Raw genomic sequence first — 12,194 nt, 5'->3', positions numbered from 1 at the left:
AAAGATACACAGCGGAAGACTTAAAATTAAAAACCGTTTAAACAAGTCAACTCAAAAGTCCACCAAACGAAAGTAGAGTTTAAAACCGAAACAAACAAGGTCAAATAAAATCAAACTACAACTTAGAACCATTAAAGGCCCTTATTCAAAACCGTTCCAAAACCAAACCTTTGCGTTAGTCCACACAGAATACGTCATAAATAAATAAAGCATAAAACACATCGTAAACTAATGGAAACTAGCATGATTCACTCTTCACTCATGCCCCGTCATGAATATGCTTCAATACCTGAAAAGTTTATCTCTACTTGTTCCCACTACTCTCCATTATAAATGGGTCATCATAGGGCCAAGATAAAGACATGGCCAAACACACACAATCAGCAAAGCTGAGTACATAAGCGTAATTAAACACACTAACATGCTTTCACATATCAACACACACTTACCTCAATGCACCTGTTTACAAGCACACACAAAAATCAACAAGACACTTTAACTAGACACTAAATAATTCGTTTAGCGTTGATTATGCATCGAACGGGTTTCCAACTATACCTCCCCCAAATAAATTGAGGTTAACTGACACGGGAGCTAACCGTGTCAGCGACAAAACCACTCAAAGGTGGCGGAATTCCTGCGCATAATAATAAATAAAAAGGAATGTACAGTGTCCTGTACTCCATTAGAAGTTATGGTTAAATATAAAACCCCATAACTCCCCCATTGTTCATACTCAAGGTATATACGTTCCAAGAGTTTTGGTGCGTAATCTCTTTCACTTTACGTTATTTACATGTTATTGGACTTGGTGATGACTCTCAAAGCATAATAAATCAATCAACAATAATTATTCAATCAACCAAACATACCAATTTAGTTCTTGAATAATTAGTGTCCACATATTATTTAATGTTGAACCCTTTTTAATTCTAGCTCAGTGTCAAAGGCACTTTAAACGCATAAAGCGCCAAAAATCCTATCCCTCGGTGTTAAAAACACCTTAAGTGCACAAAGGCACCAACATACAATTTATCCCTTGTGTACATAGACACTTATATAGTTCCTTCCTCATGCTTAAAGCATCAATAAAAATTATTTGAACCATAATAAAATTCCTTTTCAATATTCCAAACATAATTAGACATGTAGTTTAATTAATCATGCATTCTAACATGCCTTAAATAAAAGTGTGGTTCAAACACAACATGCCCAAAATATAATTTCCAATCCATAAACCATCACAAATAATTCATGCTTCACAATTCAATCACCAACACCATTAATTCACAATTCCATACATAAGCCTTAGCATGATACTACTTGTAATTAATTGAAATCAAGCCTAGCATGATTCTACATCATCAAAATATGCTAAGTACGCGAACGTACCTTGAGTACAATCTTAAAATTGCCATGACTAGTAGAAATTGTTTACTTCGAAGTCTCCTACACATTAAAATCATAATAAAGTATTAAAATCCACTCAAAACAAATTTCCAGCAATATATACTATTTTAAAACCCCTCATAATTTAATTAAAGTAAGCTGAAATTATATTTAAAACACCATAATTAAGTCCCAATTAATGGGTAATTAAAATTCCTTCGAGAAACATAATATTAAGTGTTCTACATAAAATTCCAGCACTTTATTTTAATTAAAACTTGCTGTAATTATGCCTTAAAACACTTGAAACAAAGATCTAAACCAATATACATCATAATCCTTCAATAACTCATAAATCAAGAACCTAGGGTATAAAAAATTGGGGCTTTTTAATTAAAAACCAAATCTGAAAATTAATCAACATCATTATAATAATCACACATCAAAATTAAATCCCAAAACTCTTAATTTACAATTAGATTAAAGCATAGATTAAATTTGAGCAAGAAAGATTTGATTTTTAAGGTTTTTTTTTTCGAAAACCAAGACTGTTGACAGCAGGCCGGCGCCACTGATGGCTGCTGCCAGCACTGGTGGTCGCCGCTGCTGCCGGCTGGGTGGCTGGTGGTCGGCGGCCCACTGGTGGTGGTGGTTGCCGGTGGTGGTGGTGCGAAAACAAAAGGGGAAGGGGAAGGAGAAAGAAAAAGAAAAAGAAAGAAGAAAAATAAGGAGAAAAGGGAGAGAAATTTACCTTGGGTTTTCCCCACTCTGGGCAAAGTTGATTTGCCTCATAAGAGGGATATTTATACCCCTTCTCTACCACCCTTTTACCCTAAACTTTCCTCCTTTAGTTTTTCCTAATCCCTTCCCTACTAAAACTTGTTAAAATAATAATTTCCTAAAATAAAACCCCAACTTTTATAAAATAAATAATTAAACAAACTTTCCTTTAGTAAAAATATTTCCAAACTTACATAGGATAAATAATTAAAACACCATAATTAAAATATTAAAATTGTTTAAATACCTTTATAAAATACATATTTTAAATAAAATACGTACAAAATTTGGGGTATTACAGTTAATTATTTTAATTATTGTTAAATTTGTTTTTTCTTTTTTTTGGGGGTTGGATTAATAGTTAAGTAAATGCCCTTATTTTTCAATAACTACACTTAAGATCTTTTGCCTCGGCCTCCGCAAACTTGTACTTTGTTGCGAGTAATGTGAAGCGGAGGTAGTATTATATATATATATATATATATATATATATATATATATATATATATATATATATATATATACTTTAGTATTTAAAAACACAAACCATAAATTTTTCATATGACACATGGCATCACAATTCACAAGTCACTCATCACCCCATATGCCACATATCATTTCCCTTAATATTTATGTTGAAGTCTTTATACATTATACAACTTGCAAATTCAAGTAAGAAAATGAAGTGTTTCATTTCCACCATAATAAAATAATATTTAAATTAATACACATTACATAAACATATACATTATAATAAAAATTGTCTTTTCAACTCCTAGACTTTAAATATAATTTAAAATAATATGCCATTTTATATCCCACAATCTTCACGTGTATATATCTAATAACCAAATTCCTTTCATCTTCTTTCACGGTTCTACCCTCTTTTTTTTTTTCCTTTTAAGTTTTAGAAATATAACAATCTTCCTATATATGAAAATAATTAACCCAAGTAACAACCTGTGCATTGAATGGGCCAAAAAACTAGTTGTTGTTAATTTATGTTACTTTTTCTAATGGTAATTTAATCAAGTTTTCCTAAAATTTTTATCAGAAACTAACGAATAAGATAGTGTAAATGTATAATCAAATAAAAAAAAGTAGAAGTAAAAAAAAGTATTATTTTTTCTTAATATTTATGTAAATAGTAGATAGTTACAAAAATAGAGATCAAGATGAGATCTCTTTTTATTGGAAGATCAAGATATCTATTATCTTAAGATCAATATTGCAAAAAATTTTGTTGCCTTATATATACTTTTTTTTTTTTTTTTTTTATTTATAAGGATTATGTATAAGAAGATAAAAGAGGAAAAAACAAATGAAATATTTATGTTCATTAATCACACCAAATTACGCGTGATTTTGTCATGTATTCAAATTAATATCAAATAAAAAAACTATATTAAATGCTTATTTGTAGTCTTAAGGACTACTTATAACTTTTACCTTTTTTTATTTGGAAGAATAGTTCACAATACATTATTAGAGCGGATCAAAGTGAGCTCGGGCCGAATTTGGGCGGGTTTTGGGTAGATTTTTGCGGTCCGACCCAATTTCAAAAATGTTTTAGCGAGCTTGGTAATGCATTTTTATGCAACTTTAGTTTTTTTGACTCGACCCTAAATGCCCGCACGACCGGGCTACTTTGAATGAGTTTGGACACGTGAATTCCGACTCGAATCTTAGCCTAACTCGAGGAATGGACTAATGTTTAGGACTTAGCCCGTCTAACCCGACCAATTGTCTATAATTCATGGATTTTATGGAACAAAAAATAGAAATTATTATTTTTTTGGATGCAACCTGGCCTAAACCCGACCAATAATCACCTCTACACTACATCTAAAATTCTAAACAAACTGTAGTAATTTCTATTTTTTTTTGTTCCACACTATCCATGAAATAGTTTAGGTCCCGTGCCATGCACGATAACAATAATTTTTGAAAATTAATATCAACTTTTCTATATAACTGGTTATTTTACAAAAATGAAAAAAAACCTAAAAAAATAAAAATATACACACTACTTTGATGTGAATTCTAATCAATAAATAAACAGTTATTTTATTAGAGAAAAAATATGAATACTTTTTCTAAGTAAATTAAAATGAACGTTTTCCCTGTAAATTGCTTGATTTAAAATTAGTTCCCGGTTTACATTGGTTTTAAAACTAATTTCCTAAATATTGTCCACGTAGATATGTTAACTAGCCTTGCCTTCTTCTTCTTCTTTTTTATTTTTTTTATTTATTTTTTTATTATTATTATTATTTTTTTTTATCCTAGTTCAACTGAGAACCGCAATCAATAAGGGGTATTATTGTTTATAATCGCTATAAGAGATCGCAGTTTTATTAGCAATGGAAGCCATTGATATTGTTTGCGATTTCTGCATGTACTCCGTCCCACTATGCCCACTAATATGAACGTATTTCCAAGTCCCAACCCACTAATGCTTATTATGTTAGCTTGCAAACAGAAAAAGGCATACAATACATCTTGATAATGCTCCAAGTACACTAAATACCATATAAACTTTAATCATTCAAAAATCTAATCCTAATTTCCCTAAGCAAACTTAATTACTCAAAATAAAAAATTCAAGTCAAAATGCTCCAAGTACACCAAATAAAATAGTAAACAATTATTGAAGGTCGGAAAAGACGATAGGAAAGAATCCAGGCAACACGCAACGTGCTTACAATGGTGAGAAGCTGGTGGTCACCGTGAAACGCTGTGTAGGAAAGGACAATGGGTTAATGGTGGTCGATTTTTTTTAACGCTACTCTAATTTTTTTTTCCTATTTTTATAAAAAAAGTATTACTACTGTTGTTGAATGTCGATAGAGTGAAATGAAGCGGAAAAGAAGAATTTGCTTGTAATAATTAAAAGCATAAGAACCGCTATTAGTGATAGGGGTTTTACTGCTTTAACAAATTAAAAATAAAATAAAATAAAATGATATCCGATCCTAGTTGGACAATACTTTGGGAATTACTTTCTAAACCGAAGCAAACAGAAAATAAATTTTAATTTAAGCAATATTGATGGAAATCATTCAAATTAAAATATGTCGCATATTATGTCAATATTTTTTTATTATAGTCATAAATGTTTGTGTGGATTGTGGAATGATATATACTCCCTCCGTCCCCGAAAGAACGACCCATTTGGGTTAATTACGCGGGTATTAAGAAAGTTATATAAAAAGAAGAAAAAGTATATTGAAAATATAAATTTACATGGGGTTTGTAAAAAATAAAGAGAAAAGTAATAAAATTACATGGAAAATCAAATTTATATATGGGGAAACTAATTTTTCATAAATATTGTTGCAAATTGGTGGGTGTTTTAATGCAAATAGGTCATTTTTTTTGGGACTAAAATTAGGCCAAATGGGTCATTCTTTCGGGAATGGAGGGAGTACTATAATTGATTTTTTTTTTTTCAAAAATTAAAAAAATTCTAAAAAAAACACCAGAAAATGACATGTGTCATTATTGGTATATCTTTTACTAATCGATGATTGATTATGGACAAAACATAAGGCAACAATATATTGGCCAAGATCCAACAGATTTAGGTCAGACCCAGACTCAACAATAATAAGGCCCAACCCAAATCTTTCCAAGCTACACAAATATTAAATTAACAAAAATAAAATAAAAACATGCAATTACAACATTAGACATCAACCTTTACACGCTACCAGAACAAAGAACCGAAAATAAAATCAAAGATGAAGGGCAAAACAGACAAATCCTCAGAAAAGAACGCGTAAACACCTAAAAGTCTCAAAGTTGGGCTATAAATAAGGGTTCCTCTCCTCATATCTCACATTTGATCTCCTCATCTCATAAGATTCCTTGAGGAGTTTCTCTTTTCTCTCTCTTCTTTTCTTCTTCCGCCGACGACGAACAAACCTAGGGTTTCAATTTCTACTTTTTTTTTTGTGTTCCAATTCAATCGTAACACCGCCAAACCGATCTATTATCTCCAGATCTTCAATTGTAAGGATCTACAATTTACAGATCTTTCGATTTCGATTTTTCAGCGAAGAATTATTTTTAGGGTTTCTTCGATTCGAATCGCAGTTTGATTTTGAGAGAGAGAAAGGGAAAAAAAAAGAGGGGTTTTAATTTGGATATTGGGTGTTGTAATTGGTATTGTTGGGGAAGATGGCTCGATGTTATCCATACCCGCCACCTGGGTATGCTGGGAAGTGCTCAAGCCACGAGGCCTTGATCTTATCGATTAAGGTTTGTTGAGCCCCAAAAACACCCAAATTTTGAAAAATAAATCAAAATTTTGTGTAGTTTTTTTTTGTCAAAAAGTATCATCATGATGATCACATGCTCGACATGCTCTTTGTTAAATTTGTGATGAATTGTATGTATGTATAATATGTATATTTGTAAAGGAATTACCCAAAATTTCAGATGTAAATTGTATTTGATTTAGAAAAAGAAAGAATAGAAAAGGGTAAAAATTGTTCGTTTTTGTATGGTTTTTGTAAAAATTGCAATTAACATTAGATATAGATCGTGTATGTATGTATATATAATCGATATGCTCCGATAGACGAGTTCTTTGCAATGTACAATAATGAGGTGAGGTAGTCTGAATCTTTGGGTTTAGTGAGCCGAATGTTGAGGTATGGAACGATTAATTTGAGGATTAGGTTTTTTAGGGTTTGATGGCAATTTGTGTAAATTTTGATTACTGTGATTAAATACTGGTTTTTATGGAAGGTACTAATAATTCTGATTTGGGAATAAACACTGATTTTAATTGAAGATACTGATTTGGGGATTAAACACTGTTTTGAATTGAAGATACTTATATGGGATTAAACTCTAGTTTTAACTATTTCTGATTTGGGTTTAACTCTGATTTAAACAAACAATACTGATTTTGCAGTTACAGTGTCACTGTATGAGTAGATTCATGACATTTATCTTACGGAGTATTAATCAATTGAATTTGTTTTACAAGGAAAAAAAGAGACAATTTATGAAAAATTCAATGTGTGTTTTACAACCAAGATAATTGTTTTCAGAAATTTTAACCATGAAAATTGTTTTCAGAAGTTTTTAAGGTTCTGTTGATGAAAGTATGTTTTAAAGTGCATTATGTGTGTAGAATTGAAACTTGTTTTTGGGTATGATTGATACTTGGAAATTGTAATGGACTTTAACTTTTAAAAGGTTTTTGGATGTGAATCGTTGCTTTGTGCACTCCTGTGTGTTGTGTGCTGTGATGAACATTTATGTTCTGTGTTGGGTTTGTTTTTGGGTGCTGGCATTTAAAGTGTTGGGCACTAGTACTAGAAAAATCATGTTTCCCAGGATACCCTTGATTTTCTTGACCCGATTGATGGTTACATGTATATGCACTTGAAACTTGTCTAGTGTAAAGACAATGTGGTTTTGGTTGCACATTGCATGCTTTCGGTTTCGGATAAGTTGCCTTGGAATGGATTGTGCATTCTCCATTCTGGTTATGCTTGTTTTATTGGCTTGCTGCCATTATATGGTCTAAATTTCTACTCTGGTGCTTTTAAAGCTCCAAAAAGAGAAGGAGAAGGCAAACGCAAACAAGGAACTAGAGAAGATCATTTCAGAAAGGAAAAAGTCCAAATCATCTTCAGATAAGAAGAAAGGCAAAGAAGATAAAAAAGAGAGGAAGAGAGACAGAGAAGACAAGGACAAGAAAAGCAAAGAAGAACGGAAGAAAGAGAAGAAAGAAAAGAAAGAAAAGAAGAGAGAGAAGAGGGCTAAGCCCAGTGACCCTGCTGCTGAAAGTGGGAAGCAAGATTTTGTTGCTAAGTTAAGTAAACCCGAAAATGTGCTGGTCGAATTTAATGGGAAGCTGCAGAAGACAAATGCTGAACTGCTGGAGAGGAGTAGTGTTACTGAAGAACATGGCCAGCCCATTGACTCTCATAATGCGCCTTGCTCTTCTGATAGCACCGGAAACAGTGGCAAGAGAAAAAGGTCAATGCCATCTCCTAGTGGTATTCAGAGCAATGGTGAGTATACCCCTTCATATTGTAGTTTGTATTGATCATTTAAATTGTTGCTTTAATTATGTGCTAATTACATTGCTTTGTCAAATTTGCAGGAAACATAATTAGAATTCGGTTGTCATCATCATCTCAAAAAAGAGATGAAACTAGTACATCAGGAAGCAAAGGGCAAGAAGTTAGTCAGCTTCCACAGGTTAGAGAGGACCCTGTCTTATTACATAGCCAAGTGCGGCCTTGCGACAGCCGTGCAACACAAGACGCATCTGTCAGACAGAAAGATGTAGTCTCAGAAGCTCAAAGTCTACTTCCCTGTTCTACTTCCACAAGTACTGCTACTTTACAACGAGTTTCAGCTGAAGCTTCTGGTTTGAAAGCAGAAGTATCCCAGAAGGGTATTCTTCCATTGCTGGACAAGGTCAACACGTTGGAGAAACTATCCTCTCATGACAGAAGGATGCAGAAAAAAGAATCGACTTATAAGCAATTGTTTGTGGATTGGGTGCCACCTGCACTAGAAATGGTTGAAGAAGACGACGGAGATTGGCTTTTTGGTAAGAAGGATGAAGACAGATCAGCCAAAAGATTGAGAGCCAGTAATGATGTTCAAAGTCAGGTTGACAATCTTCCTTGCTCGGCGTCTGCTGTAATGCAGCCACGGGCCCAATACTTGGCCAATGCAGAAATATATGCATTGCCCTTCACTGTTCCGTTCTAAGCTCAACATTTCACACTTCAGTTGGCGTATATGCTGAATGATGCTAGTACTTGGACTGGCCGAGCTTTCCTTCAGCTCAACATTTTTCACTTGAGTTAGTGTATGTTGAATGATGCTAGTGCCGGGACTGTCAGAGGCTTTGAAGTGGGTGTGTTTAGTATCTTTTGGAGTGGTGGATGAGATCTCAGACTCGCACATATGGAGTACAATGATAGGGTTTTGGAAAATTGGCTGGGATGGTTAAAGTTTTGGTGTACTAGTGTAGGGTCTGTTATTCACCTGATATTTTTGTTGGTTGAACTGTAAATATGATCTACTAATATGTTTGTCCATTGGACTTACTAATACAAACATTATGATTGACAAATGGTGTTGTCTATTAGGAGTGAAAGTTCGGTTTTCGGTTTGGTTTATGGCCCAAACCGAAACTGAACCACTCTAATTCGGTTTCGCGATTTTAGAAACCAAACCACACCACTTTACTTTAGAAACCGAACCAAACCAAAATGAATAAATTTCGGTTTCAAAACAAAAAACCGAACCACACCGAATTGTTTTTGGGCCTTGTTTTTTTGGGCTTTATTCTGCTATTTTTGATATCTTAAAGCCTTAAACAGCAAGGAGCATGTAAATAGAGCATGTAATACATTAATAGCAAGGGCTTAAACAGCATAATAGACTAATAGCAACCTGAACATGTAAATAAAGCAAGGCAGACAGGCAGTAGGCCCATTAGCAATGCATGTCAAGTTGTCAACAACTCAACATCACAACATTCACAAGTCACAACAATACAACATTAAAAGTTCTAATTCAAAGTTCTATCTTCTAAGAATTCAACACTTCATCCAAAAAAAAAAAAAAGTGTTCAACATTACAACTACAGCAGTAGCATAACAATATCAGCAGCAACATCATAAGATTCAGCAGCAGCATAGAGGGAAAATCAGCAGCAGCAACATAGAGGGAAAGTCGGCAGGCAGCAGCATAGAGGAAAGGCAGCAGCAAGTTAGCACAGCAAATTAGCAAAGAGCCCACATCAGTCTATTATTTGCACTTCATCAATATCAGCATCACTAATTGCCATATTCTTCAAATCTATCATAATTCATAACAAAAATAACCAAGTTAATATATATATACATAAATGAAAATATGTAAATTTTGATTAGATATTCTTATATATTACCTTCTTCAAGCAGCTCAACTTCCTCTAAACATTCTTCAATACTTGGAAATGGTGAAGCACGTAACCAATTTTGAGCCCAAACAAGACCTTCTACAACTCGGGGAGTTAATGAGCTCCTAAACTGATCTAGAACTCTGCCACCAGTGCTGAATGCACTCTCAGAAGCTACTGTCGAAATAGGGACAGCTAGAACATCACGGACAATTCTCCCCACAGTAGGAAACCTTGAACAATAGAACTTCCACCAGCTCAAAATATCAAATTCACTTATATCATCTGCCGTATCCTCCTCCAAATATTTGTCCAACTCTATTTTTGCATCTCCATCTTTCTCACACTTGTGTTTCTTATACTTACTCTTTAAGATTTCAATCTTTTTATGTTTGGGAGACAATGGAGTTTTGTCATCCTTACTTGAAGACACTTCCTCCCTATTCACATCATTAGATGAAGAAACACGATACTCCTCATACAAAGCATTCAAAGTTACCTTCACATTATCAACCAACTTTGATGCAACAATAGGATCATAAATTTCAGTTATCATCCACTGAACATAATCAAGCTTATAACGAGGATCAAGGACAACGACAATAAAAATCAAGAGGTTTATTTTTTCTGGATCACCCCAATACTTTTCATATTTTTCTTTCATTCTACAAGCCATAAGACCCATATCCGGATCATCACTTGAAACCAAATCTTTCAAAAGTACAGCAACACTCACCAATTCATGAAAAAACAAATTGGAAGTGACATATAAAGAGCCAGAGACATGCAAGGTCAGATCATAAAAGGCTTGTAGAAATTCAGAAAATCTTCTCACATTATTCCAATCATCAGAATCAGGGCTACCCTTACCATCCCTCTCATTCAAATCAACTACATAGTGGGGGTCTTCCTCAGAATACCTCTCAAAAGCATCCTCAAGTTCAATAGTAGCATTCAACATCAAATAGGTGGAGTTCCACCTAGTAGGCACATCAAGGCACAATCCCTTTTTTGTGTTGATTTTTTCATCTAAGACACATTTTTTAAACCTTTGCAACCTAGCAGGAGATTGTTTGATAAACCTAACAGCATGCCTAACACGTTGAACCGAATCATTAACAATTTTCAAACCATCAGAAACAACCAAATTGACAATGTGCGCAACACAACGCATGTGAATGAAACGACCCTTAAGAACCCCAGTTTTCCATCCATTTATTTTCCTTCTCAAATACCCAATTACAGTATCATTTGAGCTAGCATTGTCAACAGTTATGCACATGATATTTTCAACCCCCCAATCAAGCAAACACTTTTCAATTTCTTTGCCAATATCATCACCCTTATGACTAGAAATAGGACAAAAAATCAGAATTCTTTTGTGTAATTTCCAATCATTATCAATGAAGTGGACAGTGAGGCACATGTAATTGATTTGTTGTATTGAGGTCCATGTATCAGTGGTTAAAGAAACTCTTGAATTACACCTCTTTAACACATTTTTCAACTTTCGTTTTTCAGTTAAATATGTTTCAAAACAATCTTTGGCTACTGTAATGCGAGAAGGAACATTAAATCTAGGTTCCATTACACCACAAAAGTGTCTAAAATCTATACCTTCTACAAACTTAAATGGAAGTTGATCAACAATCACCATAAATGACAAAGCTTTTCTAATACTACCAGCATCAAATTTGTGGTATGTCAACCCACTAGTACTACCACTTGGTACTTTAGCACTTTTGAATGAAAGCAAACTTTGTTTTGAATCTTTAGGGGTGTTTAAGGGATACTTACGACATCGCGAAATATGAGCCCATAACACACTGGTGCCGTTTTTCTTTGCCCCACACTTGTAACTCATTCCACAATACTTGCAAATTGCCTGCCTTCCAGAAGCCAAATCTTCTTTAATAAAGTGCTCCCAAACTTCAGAGCGCTCTTTCATCCTCTTCCTTTTTGCTCCCTGTTCTTTATTCTGATTTTCTGAGACTTGGTCAGTCTCATGTTCAGACTGAGGCTGGTCAGGAGCACCACCCACATTGGTTTCCATTGGCCTAGGACATAAATAAAACCAAATTAATAGAGCAGAATGCAG

General features: G+C 33.8%; 1 protein-coding gene across 1 annotated transcript; it reads left to right on the top strand.

Moving 5' to 3' along the window:
- The first annotated feature begins 5,999 nt into the window (after nucleotides 1–5,999).
- LOC110720583 (DNA ligase 1-like) lies at nucleotides 6,000–9,283 on the top strand. The gene is made up of 3 exons (XM_021899625.1): nucleotides 6,000–6,432; nucleotides 7,739–8,204; nucleotides 8,297–9,283. The coding sequence occupies exons 1-3, from the start codon at nucleotides 6,352–6,354 to the stop codon at nucleotides 8,914–8,916; spliced, it is 1,167 nt and encodes a 388-aa protein (XP_021755317.1). The 5' UTR covers nucleotides 6,000–6,351; the 3' UTR covers nucleotides 8,917–9,283.
- The last annotated feature ends 2,911 nt before the right edge of the window (nucleotides 9,284–12,194 follow it).

The sequence above is a fragment of the Chenopodium quinoa genome, unplaced genomic scaffold, assembly GCF_001683475.1.
Source record: "Chenopodium quinoa cultivar QQ74 unplaced genomic scaffold, ASM168347v1, whole genome shotgun sequence".
Lineage (NCBI taxonomy): Eukaryota > Viridiplantae > Streptophyta > Magnoliopsida > Caryophyllales > Amaranthaceae > Chenopodium > Chenopodium quinoa.
This window is presented reverse-complemented; position numbering and strand designations above follow the sequence as displayed.

What these genes read in the sequence shown, in the direction of transcription:
- LOC110720583 (XM_021899625.1), top strand. Translation starts at nt 6,352, where the DNA reads ATGGCTCGATGTTATCCATACCCGCCACCTGGGTATGCTGGGAAGTGC. An exon ending in CCTTGATCTTATCGATTAAG is followed by an intron (nt 6,433 to 7,738) that starts GTTTGTTGAGCC and finishes GTGCTTTTAAAG; the next exon opens with CTCCAAAAAGAGAAGGAGAA. An exon ending in TAGTGGTATTCAGAGCAATG is followed by an intron (nt 8,205 to 8,296) that starts GTGAGTATACCC and finishes TCAAATTTGCAG; the next exon opens with GAAACATAATTAGAATTCGG.